Raw genomic sequence first — 26,324 nt, 5'->3', positions numbered from 1 at the left:
GGTATCACCACTCTGAACACAACACACAAAGTCAGTCTATATGCAGATGACCTATTACTATATGCACAAAATCCTCTTACATCACTCCCGGCCATTTTCAATCTGACTGGGACATTTTCTGCCATCTCAGAATATTCAGTCAACTGGTCAAAATCCATTATTCTCCCGGTTAACCAGGACCAGTGGAATGTTGTGACACCCAGGCTCTCACTAAACATCCCTGCAGGTAACATTCGATATCTTGGCATCAATATCTCCTCCAACCTTTCAGATTTGTTTGAACTGAACTTCATACCAATTCTCAAAACCACCGAAAAGTGTTTAAGCTGTTGGAATAGCTTACCACTCTCACTTGATGGCTGCATAGCTGCAGTGAAAATGTCAGTCCTACCAAGAATCAACTATCTCTTTTCAATGACTCCCGTCTTCCCAACACCCAACTGGTTTTCTACTCTAAACTCAATAATCACAAAATTTTACAGGAAAAATAAACAACCAAGAATTAAACTCTCAACACTCTAGGAAAGCAAGCAGCTTGGTGGCTTAAATGCCCCAAACTTTCTCCATTACTTCTTAGCTCATCAGTTACAGTACATAATGAAATGGACATATTCAGACATGCAACAAGATCCTTGGCTTGAAACTGAACAGTCAGTTTGTGAAGAACTCTCTATTAAAGACTTGCCATTCTTATCCCAATCAATCAAAAAACATAACTGCTATAATGTCATCACCATTTCAACAACCCTGGAAGCTTGGTGGAAAACCAATAAGATCACAAATCACCCACTTAAACCGTGTAACCTCACACCAATTTGGAACAACCCGGATTTCTTAATCAATAAGACCGCCTTCACATTTAATTCCTGGAAAAGTAAGGGAATCACCCACTTACAACACCTGTTTGCAAATGATAAATTCTTAACCATCCATGAACTAACACAGAGATATAACATGACCCAACCAAACTTTTTACAGTACCTCCAACTTAAGAATGCACTAAAAAATAAAGTACAGCTTTCCAACATTGATTTACAGCCACCACCATTAGTACAAAAGATGGCATCCATTTCAATATCTGAGAAACCTTTATCTAAAATATACAAACACATATCATCACCAAAAGAAGAAACACTACCCATACCAATTACAAACTGGGAAGAAGATTTAAAAATCAAGACTGATCTCAGTTTCTGGAAACAAATATGTAGCGAAATCTTCTCCATGACAAACAACTCCCAACTACAGCTAATCCAGTATAAGGTCATGCACAGAACACACATCACCAACCGTAGAATGCACCTCATGGGCTTCACCAATACAGGTATCTGTCCGCAATGCACCCTCAACACAACAGATTGTTATTATCACTCTTTCTGGCAATGCACACCAACCCAAAATTCTGGCAAGCCATAATATTGTCTTTTGTTTGTGCTTTGATAACTCTTTGTGTGTGCTTTCCAGAAAGATTCGTTATATAGCCTAGTTTGTAGATCTTTATTTGTGTATTTGTAATTTTCGTTGTGATAGGTATTTGTTCGTTGTAAGATAATTGTAAATAATTTTTGTATTAACTGTTCGGGTAGCGGTAGGGGGTGTGAAGCCATTTTTGTTGCTCTCCTTTTCTCCTGTTTTTTCGTTAGGGAGTCAGGGAAGGTTTCTGTATTTTCTTTTCTCTTATTTTCGGGAAGTAGGTTATTTAGTTTGTAAAATATAGATTGTTTTGTTTGTTGTTTTGGCCGCGCTCACCCCCAAAGCTTTTTACTACCACTCGTAAATAAATCACTTTTTGGATTGTAATTCGTGGGCACGGGTCATCACTGGGTACAGGAAAAGGGGGGGTCACTTTTGTTATGCTCGGTACCCCTAGGCTGGGCGTAACAATTATTATTATTACAGATTTTTCCTACTAGTATTATTGTCACTGCTATCACTTATGATTACTCAGTGTTATAACTATACCGATGATGATGATTATTATTATTGTTGTTGCTGCTGTTACTGCTGTTACAGCTGTTATTACTGATGACTGAAGATTCTCCTTCTTCTTCTCCTCCTCCTTCTTTTCCCTCTTCTTCTCCAACTGTAACATAATGGCTCTGTGACAGGATCAATGTAATATCTTGTTCTATGTTATGTGTCCCATGCGTGTGTACGTATGTATCAACAATTGAAAAAAAAAAAAAGTAAAACTACATGAAGTACATTAGTTTGAACTGACATGCACTGAACATTTAAGTAGCCTAAATATTTAACTAAGTGTAGAAAAATGATTGTAGCAATTTTGCTATTAGCATTTTATTATTCAGAAAGAAATAAAAAGTGAAGTGAGAGAAGGAGTGACAAGAAAAAAAAAAAGAAAATTCCTTGCGTATGTGATCCAGCATTTCCGTTGGGGTAGAATTGAGGTCTGGGAAGGCTTCCACTGCAGCTGTTATCTCCAGTTCCAGGTCCTCACCATCAACATCCTCTGTTTTTATCTCCATGTTCCTGCAGCTAAGTGTTGGAGAAATGGAAGAAGGCCTCTGAATGTTGAAGTCAACGGAAGAGGCCTTCGATATACCAAAAAGGGAAAATGCAAGGTCAGCAAAACATGAAGGCAACATGAAAAGGGTAAAATCTGGGTTATAGTGACAGGGAAGCATAAGTAATGGTCAGGATGTAGCTGCTTCAGTGTCCACCTTGTGTAACGGAGTTAGAAAATAAAGTAAATATTTATCATCAATTTGATATATGAATTTCATTAGGTTAAGCATAAAGAAATGGTGTTTAAGAGCCCCCTAGTGGTGTGTGATTTACTGCAGATTGTTTCATTTTGGTCCCTCCGAGTTGCCGTACCCCAGTAGAAGAATTCTTCATGCTGCGGGTACGTCCATGCATTTCTCCTCAGTTCGTTTTTTTAATAAGGATTTGAGAAATAGTATGTTATAATCTAAAAACTTCACTGCACTTTGACTGTTGGGTATACTAGCAAATATAATGATGATAAAAGTAATGTTTTGTTAGGTAGTTACAAGTTTACGGGCGTTTTTCATTTTACGATCTAGTGTGTAGTTAACTGGCGCCAAATTTTTGTTCCGAACCGTTCGCATTGCTAGTATAATGAGTGATTTTGTCTTATAGTGCATGTGTTTTATGTTCTCTTCCCCTTTGTCTGCTCAAGGTCTGCGGTCATCACACATTGTTGTTTTTGGAAGAAATATAAGTTTTCTTTTATTTGCCTTCCAGGTACGTTTCATGTATATAGTTTCTTTACATTTTTGTAACATGCTAGTGAGTGTATCAAGCTAATATAGGCTATGCACCATCATTCTGGTAATAAGAGTGTTTGTGTGTTTTATACTCAAACTAGGGGGGGAAAAAGAGGGTTTCTTCTGTATTCTGGATAATTCAATGTAAAACTATGCGATCGATAACAATAATGATTCTGGCATTGAATTTGTGTTGTTGTGGATTGAGTGGAGTGTATTATTGTCGTTGTCTTTCGGTGTGTGTGTGTGTGTGGAAAACCCAGTAGAAGAATTCTTCATGCTGCGGGTCTGCGGTCATCACACATTGTTGTTTTGGAAGAAATATAAGTTTTCTTTTATTTGCCTTCCAGAATAAAAACAGATAGGACCAGTCTCGTGTTTGTTCCCGTTTCTCAGAAGAGAAGAGATCCGTTACACTTGCATGGACTAGCCCAACGCTTGATAGTTAACACCTGCATTAAGGGTAAAGTATCGGAGGTGAGATTGAGGACATGGTTGAGTAGCCGAGGTACGATGAGGACACAGTTGAATATTATTTTTATTTAACCAAAAAAGGACACTTCGGAAATAATGGTTTATGGAATCATGAATTCTGGGACAACTTGGGGGAACTTCTGGAAGCGAATGGGTCGGACCATGCAAAACACAGATGATGTAAAGGGTGTTACCATACAACCGTGTTATGCGCTTATTGGATACACAGGTTTAGCATGTAGGTAAAATTTTAGATATAAGTGCATGATTTTCTGTATTATATTCAGTTACTCCCTGGGACCTGACTCAGTTTGTTGTATTTTGTTCACTGCTGAATGCCATAAACTTACACTGCACTGGACTTCTGAAGACTTTGACTGCTTTTTGAAAACTTGGAATTTATTTTAAACTCAGCATAAGAAGTACAGCATTCAGTGTGGAGAGTCTTATCTGGCCCAGACCTGGGAGTCTCTCCCACATAAGGCCCAGTGTTGCATCCTGCACTGTTTTTTTCATGTTATCTTCTGAATACAAGATCATCGATCATCGAGGCTACTAAGTGCTTTATCAACAAGTGGCAAGAAGAACTCCTGGTTGAATTGTTCTTCTGGGGTGGACTGTGTTTCTTCTCTCCCTTCATAAAGGAACTGGCGAGTTGTGTTCCGTCATCTCTCTTCTGGCAGTTTCATCTCAGTCTGCTACTCCTCTGCGATCTCACTCACATCTGTCTGTGTCGCTTTGAGTTCCGTGTCCCTGTAGCCTTGAAGAGAGTTTCCTACTTAATCAGATTCTCTTTTCAGTGCTTCTAATGAGACTCAGGTACTCTGCAGGAGTTTGCGGGGACACGGTTTATTTGATATAATATATCAGGGTCATCACCAATCACCAGGTTTAAGGTGTGGCTCCCAGAGGGCACACACAGGGCCTTCTTGTTTGTGTCCAGCACTCTATTCTGTATACCCTAGTGTTTCCCCCGCATGTTGCTTCCATTGTCATATGACTGGCCACGACAGCTTTTAGTTTTTCTAGATGCTTTATGAAAGTGTCGTACGATCCTTCTCCAGTTGTGTCATGGGCATCAACAAAACCCACAAAATGCTCCTCAATGGAAACACCAACCATTTGTTTTGCAGTTTTCACAGTATACGCATGACAATGGACAACTGCTCAGTGTGGCTTTTTTTTTTCAGGTGTACAGTCCATGATGACAGCACAGTACTTAGCTCTCTTGATCTGATCAACAATAGCATCTGTTGTTTTCTGTGCGACCAGCGATATGAGGATTTCATTTTGGATTTGCTTGCTCAAACAATGGTCCTTGTACTCCTTATTTTTAATCCTCCTCAAATGCTCATTTCTTACAGGATCAAACTGGGCCATTAGTAACACCTGACCCGGAAAGTTGCCTTTTCTGGGCTCATAAAGGTGCCGAGTAGCTTCAAAATGCTCGATTCCGTTCAGCCAAATGGCACACAATGGCTCACAGTCTCCGAAGGACCATTTTCTAATGGTTGATCTCCAGGTTTATTAACTCTTGGTTAATTGAGTCGACGTTGGTGCTGGATTTTAATCTCTCTGCAAGGTCGGGCCACTTCTCCATATTTTCCATGTGCTTTCAGATGGTTTTCGGATGTTTACTGATATTTCTCCACGTCCAAAAGGCATTGCTGCCGAGCTGTGTGTCTCTTTTTCCAAAGACACAACAGCGTAAACGAAATACAGCATCTGCGCTTTTTTCTTTTTTTCTTTTTTTACAATTTCAATTCTCTTCTTATCTGTCAGTTTATCTGGCCACAACACAAGGTCTTCACTATTGATTGCAGTCTAACTGACAGGATTGCTGCTCTCGCTGGCACTGCCCAAGTCACTCTGTGAAGGTGTTTGTGCAACTGCTGCAGCTGGAGCTAAACCCCAACAGGGTGATGCAGGACCCCGACGTGAAGGGGGGGGGGGGGTGGTGGGGGGTGTTATTTCGCAATAATGACTGGCCCGCTGTACATTATCCTGCTTAAAAATAACGGACTACAAAGCAAGTAACTTAGCTAATGCATCACCAATTTCACAAGGTGAGTAGAGGTTAACCACAGCTAGCTTAACCGATCAGGAATCAGGTGTCCTCACAACTGCCACCCAGTTAACTTCAGTAAACGCATCGATTTTCTAAGGACTTGATAGTTGCAAACAGTTGCATAGCATAAATCACACGTTTTAGGTGCTAATGTCATTTATTCTTTGAAAGATTTTTTTTTTTACTTCATGCGTTATCAAAGACCAACGTAGGGTTGCCTAATTTCTCACCACCACATAAGGGATGAAAGGTGGCGTGCCGCAGTGCACGGTGTGACAGCGGTGTAGGGATGGTGTTGTGTGAATACGCAGTGTATATTCCTATTACATAAACATAACATAAACATATCATAAAACATTTCAAATGCAAAAGAGGAGAAGAGGGGCATGACTCAGCAAGTCTGCTTTTTCCTTGGGTGTTTTGCGCCGCTCTTGACTGATTCAAGCAGTCCTTTGTCCTTTTGCACAGCCAGAAGCGAGTTCACTGTTGGCTAGCTGGCACTGGTTTATTTTTAAATGGGGGATTATGAAGTGATGTGCATACCGGGGGGGGAAACGTGGATCATTTGAGTTGTAAGCCTACTTAAAATGTTGTGTGTGTGTGTGTGTGTGATGGTGCAAGCTGTGTACGTGTTAAAACGAGCGGAGCGATATTAAGTTACGGTCCTGCAAGCATTTCTTTACCATCTTTACTGTCCCCCGAAATCCACGACTCGTGCTGAGTTTTATTATATAGTAAACTCTACATAATAATTCTATAGTACACAGCCCTAACTGAACAACACCCACTTCTCGCTTCTACCCTCTCTTCTAGAGCAACAAGGTTAAGGGTTACACCCGCAATATGGGGACAATTACAAGTCTACATTAAAATACCTTGTAGCGTACGCGGACCCAGTGACGTACAGTTGGCCTGTGATGTGGGTATGGTCGACATGTTGGGCGGCATCTTGCCAGGGGCAGCAAGGGGCACACGCACAAGAAAGTTTGGAACGGTGACATTTGAGTGGTTGGTTTTTTTTATCACTCATTTGCACGTCTCGTCAAAGATAACACGTCACCTTGCGGGTCAGTTAACCTTGTCGGAGTGGGCACCCTCACTCAAGTTTGTGAGCAACAAGGTTATAATAGCTTTCCATTTTCAAGTTCCAGTTTTTATTTTGATAACATCGTTGTATTCAATCTGAATTTCCGTTCGGCTTTAGTCAGTTTCACTAATGGTTTCAGTAGTTTCAGTTTGGTTTTTATTTCATGGACTCATTTCTATTCCGTTTTAGTTCATTATAGTTTCAGTTTTAGTTTTAGTCATTTTAGTCAAGGACAAAACTTGTCAAGGATTAGTGCAGCGTGAAAAATAATCTGCTTATCACTGAAGATGTCAACATTTCAGGACTGAACTTAACTCGCGTACGCGGTGCATTTGTTTCGGACTGAAAGCCTCTTAATACACATAAAAGGCGAGAACACGATTAAATATTTCAACCATTTCCTTAAGTGTCACGTTAAACACCCCTCTCACCATTTCTCTGACACGCTGACATGCACTTTGCATTTTCAGCGCCATCAAGGAACTAATGCGTGTAGCTCCTGGAGTTTTGAATGTCGGATCAAGTGCAGCATTAAATTCTTTGAACGCTTGGCTGTCACATAATGTGGTTGACCTGCCTGTCTCAGTAAACAGATTTATGAGTGCGTTTTCCCTTTTTTGTGTTCATTTGAACGGCTCACCCATGCCCAGGGTCGTCGGACCGATTTCGGTGTCTAATTTTTCTAATCTTGATACCTTCTGTTATTATAGAAATAAATAATAACTTCCATGATAAGTTTTATTTATCCCCTCCCCCTCAAAAGCAAAAGTGGTCTGATAGCTAATTTATCTAATGTGAAAATTTATCGTGACTTTCTTCAATTCTGGAACTAGAATGAAACCAAAATCAGGATCTCAAAAGCGCAGGGAGCGCGAAGAGTGAGAAAGAAAGCTAAACGAGGGCAGGCGATGGCTGACGGGTTTCTTTCAGAAAACAAGTGAACCTGAAGTGCCAAACAGTACATATGCTGCAGTAACGTAAGCTAGCTTGCTAACAAGCGACTAGCTAATTAGCAGTCATTCATAACAAGCACCAGCTGATAAAGAAGCAGGATTTGATTCAGTGCAGCTTGTAAGCATTTCATTTATAGTTAATGTAACGGACAGTGTTTCTGTGATCATAACCCATAACCTCAGCCCAGCAGCTGACCTGTAAAATACACACTGTTAGTTCCAGGAACAGCTGCAGAGGGAGAACGAGCAGGCATCTCTTCAAATTCTGATGTAGATAAAAACAGTAAAGTCAGTAAAGCTCAGTAAAGTAGTTAAGAGGTGTTCCAGCTTTCAAGCAACCATTTCCTGAGCAGTTTCAGTGAAAATGACAGAAAATATGTTAGGGATAATGCACAACTAGCTGGTCATTATTGCGAAATAAACCCCAACAGGTTGATGCAGGACCCTGACGAGAAGGCTTTATTTTCGAGTAATGATAGGGCTGGGGGTGGGGGATTCCAGAAAGTGGGATTAGTGAACATTTTGTGAATAGATGTTGGATTACAAACATATATTTTCTTACAATCTTATATTTTCTAAGTCTCTTCTTTTCCACAGAATGTTTTTATTGCTGCAAATCATTCAGTATGTATATGTTATATAGAATATTACATTAATCAAGGTTACAGTGAAGGAAGTGCTTAATTCTTAGTAATTGGCTGTCACTAATTGTCACACCGGTGGAGTGGTGCAGGACCCAAGCGCAAAACACGAAGGTTGTGGTGACAAAAAGGAGGACTTTGCTTGCAAAATGAAGATAAAAATACACGTACAAAGTGGAACAAAGGCCAGTAACAAAAAGGTGCAGCCTAACAGCCTGTACAAACACAAACGACGATAGACCAAGGACATGTGAAACACAAGGGCTTAAATACAAGAGGAAAACTAAACAGGGCTAACATGATTGGATGAAATTAACAAGGGGGAACGAGGTTAATAAATACAACAAACAGGATCAGGTGAGGGGTGGAAACACACACGGAACAGGTGCGCAAGACATTTCAAACTAAAAGTCCAAAGATGAGGTGCAGGCTGTGACATCAATACTGCCAGTAATATGCTCTATTTACAAAAGTGACTACATGATACTGTATTTGGGGCTATAGTGAAATTCCACTGTTAATGTAAAAAAACAGTATTGTACTGGCTACTCTGCTGTCACTAGTATACTGTAAATTCAATAAAATACAGCTCTATACTGTGTTTCAGTACATGGTAATATTGTTACGGTAATAAACTGTAAATGAAGTTTACAGTGAGCAAACCCTGCTGCCTGTACTTTACCGTTAATCTACATGACAATCTTTTACAGTGTGTATACTGCTTGTATATTGTGTATTGTCTGTGAATAATATGTGCGTTGTCTGTATATTGTCTGTGTTGCATGAGAGACACCAACAGCCAGAACTAAATTATTTGTGTTTGTTAACACACTTGGCCAATATGTCTGATTCTGATTCAAATTTCATTAGGAGTAAACAGGATGAAAAGAAACCGAAAGACCTCTCGGAACTGTCAGACTCCTGGCACAGGATTCAGGATTCTTAACTCAGGCTTCACAACTCACCGATCACACAATTCCACACATCTAAACCAGAGAGAAGTGGTGGGGACATAGCTACGGCAGGGAGTCGTACCCCGGAAAATTTAGGAATTCTTCCTGAAATTTTACACAATGTACTATGACTACCGTAATTTCCGGACTATTAAGCGCACCTAAATATAAGCTGCACCCACTGAATTTTAAAAAAATATTTATTTTGAACATAAATACACCGCACATGTCTATAAGCCGCAGGTGCCTACATTGAAACAAATGAACTTTACACAGGCTTTAACGAAAGACCGTGCCTGTAACACGGCTCGTAATAAAACAGTAGCCTACCAAGAATATTTATGATGTCGTGCGGGCCGATGGAAAGCTCCGCTATGTTTGCATGAGTGAATTTGCGGAAGTTTTAAACTTTTTCCTCGTAGTCGGGAGGGAGCTGCTGACACAGAGTCGGACGATGGACAGGCCTTTACGTCTCATACATCTGAGACACCACGATGGTCCACCTCTAAAATCCTCAAACTTCATTGCGGTGGTGATTGTTTTGGTTTTCAGTCGGATCTGCACAGTTGAAACACCTCGGCCGTCTGCTCTCTGTGCGTTGACCCAGTCTTCGAGCTCATTTTCTAGTTCGTGCCATCTGCTTTTCTTCCCTCTGAAAGCTTTTGTTGTCTTTTTGCACTGAGTCAGTTCCTCACGCTGCTGTTTCCAACGTCTTATCATCGACTCATTAAGGCCAAACTCCTGCGCAGCAGCTCTATTTCCTTTTCCAGCAGCCAGATCGATCGCCTTCAACTTGAAAGCTGCATCATATGCATTTTGTCCGTGTCTTTCCCATGATAAGGGCGTGTACATGACAAAATGACTACCTTAATCAGAATGATTCAGTGGGAGTGCGCTCGATTTAATGTAAAGAGTTTCATTGGTTCACCATTACCCGTTCGGCAATTTCATTGGTCTAATGTTACGGAGCTCAGTTTTTTGGCGGCATGAAGCTTGTGAAACCGGGAAAAATCCATAAATTAGCCGCTTCATTGTTTAAGCCGCGAGGTTCAAAGCGTGGGAAAAAAGTAGCGGCTTATAGTCCGGAAATTACGGTATATAGTATTTTTTTTAATTGCATAATGCAAGTAAAATCAAAATAGTGGTGGGGACAATTGTAGGTCATCCGAAAAATGGTAGGGACATATCTCCACTGTACCTACCATAAATCACTCCTGTGGGGGCACATATACAAGTCAGAGCAGGACTAGACTGACAAACCCGGGGGGCTGGGGATGGAGCGGAAGGGACCAGGGAGCCCAGAGGCAGGCATAGCCTCTGTGGCGACAGGAGCAGGAGGATAGAGACCGGCATCTAAGAGAGAAAACAAGTGCTGAACCCTCAGATCACACATAAAAGACCGCAAATGACCACCCAATTAGGTATGACGGTAAAGGTCTTGTAAGAAAGATGGTTTTATAAGTGTGTACAAAGTCAAACAGTTATGCATACTTTGTGTGGGCTACATGTAAGTCTCTTTTGACCTTAGCACCAAAGAGAAAATTCTGCTAGGCCCTACAAAGGCCACAGGGAGGACTTTGCGATTGTAACCAAAGAGGAGCACTATAGACGTAATCAAAAATGTCATCAAGTAATCCTTGACAAGGCGGATTATAGTTACTCATTTTTCCTGATTTCCTGTAATCAGTTACCACCCAACCCTGCTTGGAGGCGCAGTCATTGGTGTAGGGGGAGAAGAACAATGTCCGTATACCAAAAGTGACTTCCCTCAGCCTCACCTGCTGTTTCCTGCCTGTCAGGAAGCTGGTGATCCACTGACAGGTGGTGGGGGATACAGTTGCCTGGCAGAGTTTGGAGGAGAGGATTTCTGAAAGGATGGTGTTGAACGCCGAGCTGAAGTCCACAAACTGGATCCTTGCGTATGTCCCTGGGCAGTCGAGGTGTTGCAGGATGTAGGCCTAGTGCAGTCCCACGCTGACAGCGTTATCCACTGACCTGTTTGCCTGGTAAACAGACTGCAGTGGGTCCAGCAGGTGTCCTGTGGTGTTCTTTAGGTGGGCCAACACCAGTCGTTCAAAGGACTTCATGACCCCGGACGTCAGAGCGACAGGCCTCTAGTCATTCAGTCCTGTGGTGGAAGGTTGCTTGGGGACTGGGATGATGCTGGAGCGTTTGAAGCAGGAGAGGACTTCGCACAGCTCCAGGGATCTGCTGAAGGTCTGCGCGAAGATTGGAGCCAGTTGGTCAGCACAAACTTTAAGACAGGAGAGGGAGACACCATCTGGACCTTGTGCTTTCCTAGTTTCCTGTCTCTGGAAGAGCCGGCTCACATCCTCCTCATTTAAAATCGGCTTCAGACCGTGACAAGAGGGTATTATTAGTTACTGTCAGTCTCATATACACTAAAACAATAGATACTCAAGACGGTTTGCCTTTCCAGCTTTCTAGCTGCTGCTAGATCGCGATGTTAATGGACTGGTCCAGTCAGGAGTGGACACAACATTTATGTATCATTTGTACACTGCAGTACCAAAACATCAGTAAGCTCGTAATTGTAACTACCCTGCAAATGGGTCGAAGATGAGATGCGCCCATTCATGTGTCTGCCTCAAATTAAATTTACAAACGTGATTTTATATACATAGAAAACATATTCAATAAAACTACAGTATCTACTTTAATGTTTCAAATAACATTTGGGAAAATGAAATGTCAAAATATGGGTGAAATAATGTCCCAAACTGAAAAATCGTCATTCAGTGGAATGGTCCGCACTTCGATTTTACAATTGCATCTTTAAATAAACATATAAAATACCAAGTAAAAGTATATATTTGTTTTCTTGGCATGTTCAAATGAGTGTTGGCAGTGTTATATTAAAAGGACAATGTCTCGATGTCTTGTGTTTTATTTAAGTATTGAAATATCAAGGGGACTTTTGTCCCAAATACACTGTTCATTAGAGGTCATTCAGTGTAACAAGAAGCCATTTTGAAATCACAAAACTGATAGTCATGTGACAGTCTGTGACATCATGAAAAGGACCCCTAAAGACCCCTGTGGTGCTGCAGCACGGTGAGTTTACCTCTCTATTTGATCATTTCACCTTTTCATGGTGTGGTACAAACCTGCATGTCATTCAGCAAAATGCTAAAAAACACTTCTATTTTTAGATTTTTAGAAAATTTAGTATATGCTGTGAATAACTGTAATTAACTTTATTGGTCAAGGTCATTGTTTGATATAAGTGGCCAACTGATAGCCTGCAATGTGTGTTGAAGTAGAAGTTTCGTCATTCGGTGTAATGTTTTTGTCATTCGGTGTTATGCAACTTCTCTTTAACACCACAGTGTCATCCCTTACACTGAATGATAGTATCACTGTATAGATAACAATTTTAGCATCTTATTTATCTTTCAGATCAATGAGGGACGTTTAGTATTGGCAAATATGTTTTAAACTTAATAAATATTAATATTTTAATGCATTTTTGCATTTGTTTTTTTTAATTTGTGTGATTGATTTTTCTAGATGCCCTTAAACATAGAGAGAGCTGCAAGGCACAGACAAAAAAATAAATGCAGACCCAGTAGCTAGGGCGGAGCTCCTAGCAAGGAGACGAGAAAGGTACTGAGGATTGCAACAGTCAGAATAATAGCCTACCACTGTTTCTGTCCCACCTCCCTATGTCACAGTTTCAAGAGAGATCACTGAGGAGATTCTCCACCCAAAATACCCATCCTGATAGCAAACAGAAAGTACTCATAATTAATAACACAGAGTATATATCCGTGTCACAAATTTTATGTTCATGTCAACAGTTGAATCAAATCTGCATTTCAGCTATCAGAGAACAAAGCAAGCTGCCTCGGGTGCAAATCCTGATCACCCAGCAATCAGGAAGTTATCGGATGCTGCAGCTGAAATGAAGTGAGAGCAATGACAGGAAAATCAAAGAAAACACAGGACAGAGGCAAACCATATTAGGGCAGTTCTGGATCTTCCATCAGAGCCCTTTGTGGAGCCTCTCCAGCAGAACTCTGTCTGTGTGTGTGTGTGTGTGTGTGTGTGTGAGTCCACCCATGTGGGTGTTTACAGAAAACGATTTTATATAACAGTCTCGTAGAATAAAATGCTGATTCTTTTTCAACATCTGCTTCTGCTGTCATTTACTCAGGAATACTATTAAAACTCATTTAATGATTCAGACTAATACTAACAACATTGCAGTAATGGGAACAATGACAATACCAATTCAGTCTATCCCTTTTTGACAAAACATCATTCAGAGTAACAAACCATGGTCATTCAGTGTAACACATATATTTATGTAAAAATGAAACAAAATACTTATGACTGTCACAGCCTGCACCTCATCTTTGGACTTTTAGTTTGAAATGTTTTGTGCTCCTGTTCCATGTGTGTTTCCACCCCTCACCTGATCCCGTTTGTTCCATTTATTAACCTCGTTTTCCCCTTGTTAATTTGTACCAATCATGTTAGCCCTGTTTAGTTCTCCTCTTGTATTTAAGCCCTTGTGTTTGACCTGTCCTTTATCTATTGTTGTTTGTGTTTGGATTACACTCTGTTAGACTGCACCTTTTTTGTTACTGGCTGTTGTTCCTGTTTATTTAATCAACATTTTGTAAGTAAAGTCCTCCTTTTTGTCACCATCATCATTGTGTCTTGCGCTTGGGTCCTGCACCACTGCCTGACAATGATGATCTGTACTTATTACAATATATAAAAGAATATGTGATCAAACTAAATTTAATTGTATTTTAAATGAATTTCATTTCCTTACAAAAATGTCATGTTGACAAATGGGTAAAACCTAGTGGTTGGAAGGATATTGGCAAAGTATAAAGATTTAAAATTACTATTAACTAGTATTTGGGGGCTGCACTGTGATCCTTAAATAGTCTCTTAATGTCAACTAATTATTGTTGCTCTCAATATGCCTCACAACATTTTTTTTAGATAAACTGTTACACTGAATGACATTTCAGGGGGGTCTTCTGTAAACTGTGGTTAAACGTAATGTCATTATTTTTTTTACTCAGAAAATATTAAAATTGAACAGGACACATTCTAATGTACAGAAAAGACAAAATTTGAAGTTGTATTACACTTATTTTGATGCTTGAAAACCCCTTTTTGCCTTTGACCAAAATACAGGGATGGGGCAGATTTTGTCCAAAAACTTGAAACCGACATTTTTACCCGCAGCTGAGGTAAGACAGATCTTCGCATGAGTCAGCCCCCAGAAAAGAAATCAAATTAAACCGTTTCGCCTCACTTGTTAAATCTTTCATCTATTAGTCCTTGGGAAGACTGATTAAGTTTTTTTTATTTTTAAATGCTCCAAATATCAGTGAAGCAGTTTTAAAAGGACAAATTCTTCCGGACACAGTGAAATTTCCCGGAAAATTCTGACTATTACACTAAAATAGGTGGTTCTTCATCTCTGGACCATTGAGCCAAAAAACCCCCAATGCTACATTAAAACTAACCAAAACAAAGACTCAGACATGTTGAAGGACTGGAATTAATGGTAGTCTGGGTAACCAGACCACATACTTTGATCACAGGCTCTGACAGAGGGAGAGTTAACATGCACAGATGTCTAAGATAAATAAACCAAATCGTTTCAGTTTCCTACTTCAGAAATGTTCTTTAAACATTTCCTCCCCTTAGAGGAGCTGGGACTGCAATGAAATTCTGAGGAAGACGCTGTAATGGCCCCGTGAGACAAAATGAGATCACATGCATTTATACGCAATGTTATTGAACAGACTGTGGGTCATTTTGGAAATGTAACCTATTTTGCCATTGGTTTCTACACAACAGTAAAACCTGGCAGAAACAGGGGTAAAAACACTCCTGTTGTCAGATGTGTTGCCCTAAAGAGAACTCACTACACGAACGCACACACACATTACACAACCTTATTACACCTACCTTATATATATATATATATACACACACACATTACATGACCTCATACACAGCGCACTCACACACACACTACACATCCTTATTACACTTACCTTTTTTATATATATATACACACACACACTACACGACCTCACACACACACAGCACACACACATTACACGACCTCGCACGCACACACATATTACACGACCTCATACACACACACACTACACAACCTTATTACACTTACCGTATACACATTACACGACCTCACACACACACATATTACACAACCTTATTACACTTACACACACACTGCACATCCTTATTACACTTACCTTATATACACACACACATTACACGACCTCACACACATGGCACACACATATTACACGACCTCATACACACACACAATTACACAACCTTATTACACTTACCTTATATACACACACACATTACACGACCTCACACACACGGCACACACATATTACACGACCTCATACACACACACAATTACACAACCTTATTACACTTACCGTATACACATACACACACACACACTACACGACCTCATACACACACAGCGCACTCACACACACACACATTACACACTACACGACCTCACACACACAGCACACACACATTACACAACCATATTACACTTACCTTATACACACACACAAACACACATTACACGACCTCATACACACACACACATTACACAACCTTATTACACTTACCTTATAAACACATTACATGACCTCACACACAGCACACACACACACACACACACATTACACAACCTCATACACACACACACACACATAATTACACAACCTTATTACACTTACCGTATACACATACACACACACATTACACAACCTCATACACACACAGCGCACTCACACACACACATTACACATCCTTATTACACTTACCTTATACACACACACACACACACACATTACACGACCTTATTACCTTATACACACACACACACACACACACATTACACAACCTCATACACACACAGCGCACTCACACACACACATTACACATCCTTATTACACTTACCTTATACACACACACACACACACACACACACATTACACAACCTCATACACACACGGCACACACACATTACACGACCTCATACACACACAGCACACACACACACACACACACATATTACACGTGAGCAGGAGTGCCAGTCATTCCATTTACTCCTCAGGCACAGTAAAAACCAGGCCAGATTTGTTCTTGGTTTCTAGGACAAACACTCTATACTTGAGATGTGAATAACACAAATTCAGAGGAGACATATACTCATACCCGTCGAAACAAGTGAACATGTCTTCACAACATTCCAATTCACGTTTTGCAAACATGTCATTCATTTTACTAAAATACAACAAATATAAATGATCTAAAGTATGTCGTGTCGATTTGGAAATTGAATAATTTAACAGCTTAACCCACAACTGTCAGCACCCATTAAAAAAAGGGAGACGGAGGCGAATGAAAAACAATCAGAGAATTCATTTAGTACAACAGGAAAAAAAAAAAAAAAAAAAAGTGCTTGATTATCACTCCCTGACTAAAAAAAAAAAAAAAGAAGCGTGAAGACAGGCATAAAATCATCTTCACACCACAAGGGGGAGCAACAGTACAATACAATTTTCAACACACCAATAACATTTCCCTTTGGAACAATTAACTTTGGGACACACAGTGCAAAGATTGATTCCCATATACACCATTAAACGAATCAAAGATACGCTCTGGACACAGACAGGCGACTGAGTGTTACCATAGCCTTCAAGGGACTGAAAACACGTGGAGAGCAACAGCTTTTGAAAAACACATGCTCTCTGCCAGAGTTTTATGATGAAATATTTTTGATTTTTTTTTTTTTTTTTTTTAACATTTCTCCAGGCATTTAACAAATCTGCTGCAAAGCTAGATGTCTGAGTCCAGGTGTTGGACAAACACAAAGCTTAAACAGTGTTTATTTGCCTGTTATAGAGATGAGTCAAAGGCCTCCTCCTGTTATGGCAATGCAAACTGGACTTTGGACTGTGAAAAGATATTTGGTATAAAAGTAAAAATCTCACAGTGAAAAGAAAGGAGGCAAACCTAACAGGCATGGCACCTGTCGGTGAAATTCAAGGACGCTGGCCGCCGGATCAAAATTAAAACAAGAATTTGAATGTTTTTGGTCCTGTTTACGAGCACTCTACTGCGACACGCTGGCCTTCTCTACCATATGTAATCTGTTAGGGTGTGGTGTTCACTGTTCAACTGGAGCAAAAAGCAGATCAAGTGTAGGGCGTGTTTGGGCTGGTTTCTGTGCACTGACAGGAGTCCGTACCAGGGGATGCTGCTTAATTTCAATATGATGACAAAAACTGACCACGAAACATAAGATTGTAAAAGACAGACAGAATTTACAATTTAAAAAAAAAAAATCTCAAAAATATACAACTTGAATTTGATGGAAAATAAATACAGTAAATATATATTTATATATAGTTTGTTTGTTTGCTTGGTTCTTTTCCAAGTCCATTGGCCATTCAGCTATTGGTATGGTCCTTAAAGATTTTCTGTGCATGTCCAAGAACTCACAGTCATTCTCCTCTAAATTCAATGAAGACCGACTGAAGCAGCCATGTTCTCAATAAAGATTCAAGGTTTGACAGTTTTAGGGGTAAAAATGACAACATTTACCAAAACTACACTCTATTCTGTCACCCACAAATTTTTGCTTGTTTTGTTTTACATGACAAACCATATCTGTGTAATTTATACACTAGTTCTTTTGCTCTGTTCGATTAAACAAAGAGTAAGTTATATGACGATTTTTCACCAACATGCAATGTTGTGGGGTTTTTTTTTTTTTTTTGGTCACTTGTCCACATTATCTCCAATGATACATGAGATAGAGGTGAAAGGTCATTGCACATGCAAGTTACTGATTGTAATGCTCAGTGTCTATTGGTTTCCCTGAGTTACCTCACTGTAGCTGATACACGCGTGCTCTCTCTCTCTCTCTCTCACACACACACACACACACTCCCAATATGACACCACTGGTATACATACACACCATCCAAAACCTACTGCTGGACACACACACAGTGGATAAGTTGGTGGGTTTAAAGTTGATATACTAAGGCATCTGCCCCCTCACAGTGACAAACACAAACTCTACCAAACAAACCTTCCATAGAAACGTCAGAAAATATAAACTATGTATTTCCATCCATATAAACATCTCACTGTATGCAGTGCATAACGTGGTTTAGATAATTATCCATCTCCGTGTGAAACCAGTTTGGAATCCACTGCAATCAGAGAGCGCCTAGTTTTCAAACGGCCATTTTTCAGTCATCTCAGCCTGAGATCCAGTGGTCCCAGTTTGGTTGTGCTTAGAGCTGTTGATGTGTTCTCTGATGTATCCACCATGACGACACGTCTTAGACAGTTCACACCGCCTGGCTACATTTTCCATAGCCGTGCATTACCACACACACACTCACTCAAACGCACGCTGGATCTGTCACACAGTGTCTGTTTGGATCAGCCCCTCTGGGTGGAATCCAGACCAGAGGGTTAGACTGGAGAGATGTGTGACCATGTGCGTTTGTGTGAAGACAACACAATATGAGTTCCATATTCAGTTCTCAGTTACAGAGTAAAAATGGGACTAGCCCCTCAGATGTTTGTGTGTGTGTGTGTGTGTGTGTGCGTGCGTGCGTGTGTGTCAGATGGCACTCTCGCTGTTCGAGTTATTGTGGTTAGCCTGGCGGTTAGACAGGCAGTTCTGATCGTTGAGAAGGGATGTCGTCTCATCAGGAGCAATGTTGCTTTCTGCCATTTCAATTGGCTGAGAGGCTGAGGTAGGGGAGGAGTCTAGAGGGGCGTGGCCACTGTCAGGAGACTGGGGAGACGAATCTAGACGAGACATCATCAGTCCGTTCTGATATTGTGAACGAGTGATCTGAGAGGGAATATCAAAGAAAGCCACTTTGAGCAATCTTTACTGCCCAGTCTTACCTTAAAGAATATCACGCAATTCAACACAAATTCATTGAACCATGATTACTTATTTTGCTGATGCACTGTACTGTTACTAGCAAAACAGATGTCAATTTGATGATACATGTATGTATTTCTAGTGATATATCAACTACGTATTCACTGTTTGTTTACATGTGCATCTGACTCTCCATCTGAAACAAACACAAACAAAAGCCCACATCGCTGTTGACTGTTACCTTGACAAACTGCAGGTCCGAGAGGGCGCGTACATTGAAATCTGGTATGTACTGGGCTGCGGTGGAATTCAACTGGCTGTTGCTCCCAGTAACGGACTGAGAGTCAGGTCGATCTGTACAACTCAAAGATGCCGAACGATTTAAACCACTGACGTGGGATGGAGAGCGGAACTCTGAAACACACACACACACACGTGCACACACACACACAAACATATACACACACACACACACACAAAGAGGAAAATATATCAGGACAAGAATAACACTAACTGGTGTGTATGAAGTACATGTGTGTGTATGCGTGAGATGTACCCAGCTAGCATCCTGTCTTAAAAAAAAAAAAATCTAATCCTAAAAATGTGGATTAAATTTGTTAATGGGGATTTAACACATCTTCTCAAAATTCAAACAAAATTATTTTCTTCCCCAAGGTGAACCAATGTTATTCCACAATACAAACAGCTGTATGAGTTCAGTTCTCACTCAGATACTGAATACCAACACCAATATGAAACCACCCTGTTAGAATTTAGCACTTTATTTTATCAGTTAAGTACATACAAACATTTTGTCAATTAGTGTGTCGGACTCTATAAACTGGAGGGTTTGTGTATGAAAACAAGTGAATGAGCGACAGCAACAAAAGTTCGACTAATTAATGTTAAACGGAGATGACGATACGTTTCAACTGACATAGCGGAGTTCGTCCGTAAAGTCTTGAACATTTAACGTCCATCTGAGAGCGTGATCAGCAACGTGTCTTTAACTTACATTTACCACTTATTCTCCAAGGCGGTTTAAACACAGGTAGGACTGGACATTTTAGAGTCGGTTCTGTGTTTGGTGAAGCAGAACGTTTTCACAGCCACATCAGTGGTCGTGGGGACACAGAGCTAGCTATCTGAGACAATGTCCATCCGTGCTACGAATCACAGGGAAAACGGTTGCTTTGCTTTGAGATAACGTCTGCTGAAGGAAACTCTTCCCACATCAAGTAAAATTAGCATAACATCAGCATATTTAACTTCACGATATGCATGTACCAGAGAGCATACCGATTGTTAGCCTACGTTATCCTACTAGCGACTAGCTGGTAATTAGCGTTATTAGCATAATTAGCATGGTGATCATTACTTAACCACTTCGGTCGGTTGTCAGTGAGACGAAGCTAAACGTTGCTTAGCACGGTGAGGGTGAGAGGTCCGTTAGTTTGTGAGTATAAAGAGTTAAACCACCACTTACAATCGTGTCATCCTTCTCCTCGAGAGCCCTGATCCAACAAAGCAATACAACACTGCTCAGAGATGCTTATGGGATGCAAGCGGACATGTCCTGTAAATATTTATCTCTGTGGGCATGTAAAGCCCTCTGAGACTGTAAACAGTGATATTGGACTTTAAATAAACTTGAACTTTTTTTTAACTGTTAGCAGAATCAAAAGGTAAATCTGCAGGCTCCTTACAATCTTTTTTGGGGCTTTTGATGCACATAGCCAGGAAAGCTAAATTAGTATTATTCTAAAAGAAACAAAAATGAACTTAAATGAGATGATTCTGTAAATTTCACTGAAACTGAATCCTGGTCATCTATAAATTCTGTTTTTTTTTTTTTTCTCACAACGTTTTTCCAGGACCCCTGAACAGTGTTGTGCTGACAGTGTCGTTGGATCACAGTTCTGTATGGACATTAGAAGTTGCTTTATTTTCCTCTCGACTACACTAATCACGAGCCATTCCGTTCTCAGCCCTGCCCCTCCCGACCTGTCATTAGGGACCCTGACATGCCGACAGTTACCTGGAAACCGCGAGAACAGAGACCGTCTCTTTAGAGAGAGACGGAGAGGATGAGACTGAGCTGCTGAGAGGGACAGACAGAGAGAGAGAGAGACAGGGACAGACAGAGAGAGAGACAGGGACAGACAGAGAGAGAGAGGCAGGGACAGACAGAGAGAGAGAGGCAGGGACAGACAGAGAGAGAGAGGCAGGGACAGACAGAGAGAGAGAGACAGGGACAGACAGAGAGAGAGAGGCAGGGACAGACAGAGAGAGAGAGACAGGGACAGACAGAGAGAGAGAGACAGGGACAGACAGAGAGAGAGAGAGACAGGGACAGACAGAGAGAGACAGGGACAGAGGAGCTCATAAGACAGAGTGGAGAGAGGGAAAGAAATAAAGAGCACCAAGAAAGAAAAAAAATCTGCAGCCACACAGACGAGAGAAGCTTGACAGCCAATCACACACAGCCAGCCAATCGCAGACAAGAGATGTATAGGGATGTATAGGAAGTCCTGCCTGCCAGAGAGGTCATGTGAGATGAGGACAAATACATAACAGTTGTTCTTGTTTTGTGTGTGTGTTGTGTTTGGCAAGGGTAGAAACTCAAAAAATTAAAACGTTACGGGCTAAGCCTGCTGTGTGATAGTTGAAGATTAACCTTACAGAACACACAAAAATGACAAAAAGGCACCCTCCACAAACATAATAAAAATGTTAGTCCTGGTTTATGTCCTACGTCTGGGACTAACAGGGTGTAATGCAGTAAAATGGCCGCCAGGGGGCAGTAACGCACAGCAAAAGCATGATGAATGTGAACAGGGCTGTCATCTGTCTCAGTACAAGATAGTACATGTACTGACAACATGTGTCGAATACGAATATTCTTAGCAACAAAACAACATGGGACAACTCATTGCAAGCTAATATGAGCAGATCCTAACTGCTTTGTAATCTATACTCGTTTACAAAGGGAGAAGCAGAATGAGGCATAATTAGCCAATAAAAGACACATTGTGGAAGGTGTAGAGCAGGCTGTATGGTATACTTTTGGGTTTACTTTATTTAGACAAGAATAAAAAACTGAATTCATTAAACAAATAACACGGCTAGCTCTACCGACGTGCCACAGTCAAGATGACTAGAAGTTTCTTTGGAACAAAAGAGCCGCCTGCACCAGAGATGATGCGGTTAAGGTTTGGCTGGTAAAATAACACCCAAAATAATGGCCGCACCGGATAAGAGGGCAAAGATACCATGTGGGAGCTTTATTTATATGTGTGTGTGTGTAACAAACAATGGGTAGTATTTATGGGACAAACAGTGTGTGTGTGTGTGTGTGTGTGTGTGTGTCTTACCTGCTGCAGGCGCACTGAGGGCCATGATTCCATAGAAAGAGAAGGGCCCAGTCTCAAACTTCATATTCTCATTTCCAGCCTCCACCTCTACACGACCCTACAACACAGGAGAGAGGGCAATAAATACACACTAACATACTCTTCAACAGAACTAACCAGTACATCAACCAATTAAACAACCAGAGCAAAACTAACCAGTACATCAACCTATGAAACACCCAGAGCAAAACTAACCAGTACATCAACCTATGAAACACCCAGGACATAATATCTCTGGAGTGCAAAAACAAAGAGCATCAAACACAATCAGTGTCTTTTTCACATGAGCAGCAATGAGCTGTTAGAACAGACAGAGGGACAGACAGAGAGAGGGACAGACAGAGAGAGGGACAGACAGAGAGAGGGATAGCAGGTAGAGGGACAAGAAACAAATGGTTAATTTGGTCAGGAATGTGACCACAGGACAGTTAATCCTCCCAGTGCAACTACACACTTCTCTCTCTGAGATAGAGACAGAGACGGGGGGAACCAGAGAACAGGAACACTTAACCACATGTACTAACAACCATAAGCCTTTTATTAAGCCAGTGTCTCCATCTCATCTTCACACACACACCCTCACTGCAGTCCCAGAGAGAGAGTGTGTGTGTGTGTGCGCGCACGCTGGTGTATGTATGTGTGTGTGTGTGTGTATGAGAGAGTATGTGTGTGTATGTGTGGGGTGTGTGCGTATGTATGTGTGTGTGTGTGTGCGCGTATGTATGTATGTGTATGTGTGTGTGTGTGTGTGTGTGTGTGCGCGCACGTGTGTGTGTCTGTATGTGTGTGTGTGGGTGTGTGGGGTGTGTGTGTGCGTGCGTATGTATGTGTGTGTGTGTGTGCGCATGTGTGCGTTTGTATGGGGTGGGTGCTGGAAAACGGACGGCTGCTGCTATCAAGGACAAACGGCGAGAGGGGAGGAGTGACAGCTGTTAGAGTTGAACCTGTTTATCCAGAACTTTCACATCAGTCACCTTTCATAAGACCTCACCAGGAAACATTTCTCTGGCTTTCAAATGCACACACACACCTTGCTTCTACACACAGTGTACCCGTGAGTCAAGGTTTCACGACTGACAAATTCAACAGTTTAGTGGAATTACAACAATATTAAGAAATCTAGGTTACAAACAGAGAAAAGTCCTGAAAAATGCACACACACACACACACACACACACACACACAGGTTGAGAGCTAAGTGATTAGGCGAGCAAACCTAGTGATCAGGGTGTTCTGTCAGGTTGCACTCTTCATCTGTCACCTGATTAGGGCTCAGGTCTCCTCAGACCGAACAAGAAGCAGAAAGAAAAAAAATATATGCATGTCTCTCAAGCAGCATATACAACTCAACTTAAATCCAATCTCAGCTAAAATCTAAAACCAATCTCAAATAAAATAGTTTGTGAGGAAACAAGCAAAATGTATTTATACCCGATGGAGTGTTCTTTTAATCTGTGCAGTATAACTGGAAAAAAACCTGAGCCTAAGGGGAGAGTGACAGGTGTAGGCTGTGTGTGTGTGTCTCCTCTTAATGACAAATCCAAACAATCTTCAAAATAACTAGCATCACTGCGGGTTAATGTGTCACCATGACAACGTTGTAAAAAATAAGCTCTTAAACGTCGCTCAAAGCTAAATTGAGAGCATTATCTAGAGCGAACTGAATTTTCGATGAGTCATGAAGACAGCCTGACGCCTTCTGCCTCCCCAGGAAAGGTCAGCAAAGGTAAGTCATTAGCGGTAAAGAGACGGGTTTCAGCGCAACCCCGCTGTTTTTAAGCACTCATAGAAGCGAACTCCCCTAAACCCCTTCTCCCTCCTTTCTCATCCTCTCCCACCTCCCATTCCCTCCCTCGCGTCCATCTATCACACCTTATGGAGGAAGACATAGCTGTAAATTTGTGTAGTGGACACTTCGACCGAGAGAAGTTTGGCGTCATAATGCGGCACAGTTTTCCCCCTTACGTCGTTTGGTTCGCTAGCTTGTGTGCTAACAGAATAACAATCTTCTGAGGGAAAAAGCAACAACAACAACATGCAGTGGGGACGAAAGAACCCAAGTTGACAAGTAGCAGTTCTCTTTCGTTGATTTATTTCTTTTTCAGCATCTGAATGTGATCAGCTCCCGTGTAGTGCTTGTAAACACTACGGAAGGACGGATGCGTGTTTTGATTCGCGGCCATCACGAAGACCACCCAGCCTGGATTTATAATCTCATTCTCAATAATAAGCAGGTCTATCCTAACATTTGCCATATTAGTATACAACACGGAATTAAAAAGCCTTTATACTCCCACGCTCACATATGAAGAAACAAACAACGTCCCATGAGCCTTAATTAACTCTACGTTCTCACTTTCGCATTAAACCACAAACACGTTACTACGGGTCTCTCTCTCTCCTCTACACACACACACACACACCCGCACACCCGCACAATGACATACACACTAATGGATGTTTTACCAATAAAAACAACAAATGGGGTAATAAACAAGCCACCATTCAAAGTTCAACATCCTTACAATTTATCATACATCCTGCACTAATTACAGGTTACAAGAGGACGTATCAAAGTACAGCCTGGGACAGCTGCCATGGCTTTGCAGTTACTTGTCTTTCAGAGTAAATAATCAACATGGTATGCTGAGGAAGGCCGGTCAATACGGATGTTAATTACAGAGAAGGTTACCCAGAGACACACACAGACTCATGCATTGGTAAGAGTCAAACACACATCTCTTACACTATGCCTTGAATCATTCATTACATGAAATGTCTGTTGATAAACTGAAGTGCGGTTTCATAGTTGTGCTAACGTACGTTATCACTGTTCTGATGGTTTCATGTCATTTTTATACTTTCCCCTGTGGAGACCAGGCCCCTACTCCCCTCTGGGCTCTGAATGGATTGCTCCGTATGTGGGACGCACCATGCTGCTGGTGTAATACCACAGGCACTAACGGGGGGCGGGACATCACGTTGGGATTAACGATCGCTGAGTTTGTGTCGAGTGAGAACGGAACGGAGAGAGGGGAGCGTGTTTAAGTGTGTACTATAACCAGTATAACCCACCAGTGTATCCATTAACATGCGTACACGCCAGTCAACACACTGCTGTCACCATTAACGCCATTACACACCAATCAACACAGCACCGACACCATTAAAACCATCTCACAGCAAGTCAACACAGCACCGACACCATTAAAACCATCTCACACCAAGTCAACACAGCACCGTCACCATTAAAACCATCACACACCACTGTCACCATTAAAACCATTACACAAAAAGTACAGGGCAGCACAGGCCAGGGCTGGGGTAAGAGAATGAACTAGGGAAGAGAGAGTATGTGTGTGTGTGTGTGTGTGTCTGTGTGTGTGTGTTTGTTTACTGTGTGTGTGTGTTTGTTTACTGTGTTGCTAAAATAGTCAGTGGAGACCTTGGCCCTCCACACCCTAAAGCCAGAGCTTATGACTGAGCCCTTCAACGCTCCTGATTAACACTA

At 41.2% G+C, this 26,324-nt stretch overlaps 1 protein-coding gene across 1 annotated transcript in view; it reads right to left on the bottom strand.

Moving 5' to 3' along the window:
• Nucleotides 1-19,115: 19,115 nt before the first annotated feature.
• Nucleotides 19,116-26,324, bottom strand: part of LOC115827497 (metal transporter CNNM4) — a 25,066-nt gene continuing 17,857 nt past the window's right edge. The window contains exons 5-8 of the mRNA XM_030791368.1: nt 22,790-22,871; nt 20,938-20,951; nt 19,642-19,812; nt 19,116-19,364 (exon numbers count right to left, since the gene is read on the bottom strand). Coding sequence (XP_030647228.1) covers nt 19,128-19,364; nt 19,642-19,812; nt 20,938-20,951; nt 22,790-22,871 — 504 coding nt within the window. The 3' untranslated portion in view covers nt 19,116-19,127. The remainder of the gene's footprint in view (nt 19,365-19,641; nt 19,813-20,937; nt 20,952-22,789; nt 22,872-26,324) is intronic.

The sequence above is a fragment of the Chanos chanos genome, chromosome 14, assembly GCF_902362185.1.
Source record: "Chanos chanos chromosome 14, fChaCha1.1, whole genome shotgun sequence".
NCBI classification, from domain to species: domain Eukaryota; kingdom Metazoa; phylum Chordata; class Actinopteri; order Gonorynchiformes; family Chanidae; genus Chanos; species Chanos chanos.
The sequence above is the reverse complement of the archived record's forward strand: the minus strand, read 5'-3'. Positions and strand labels throughout refer to the sequence as shown.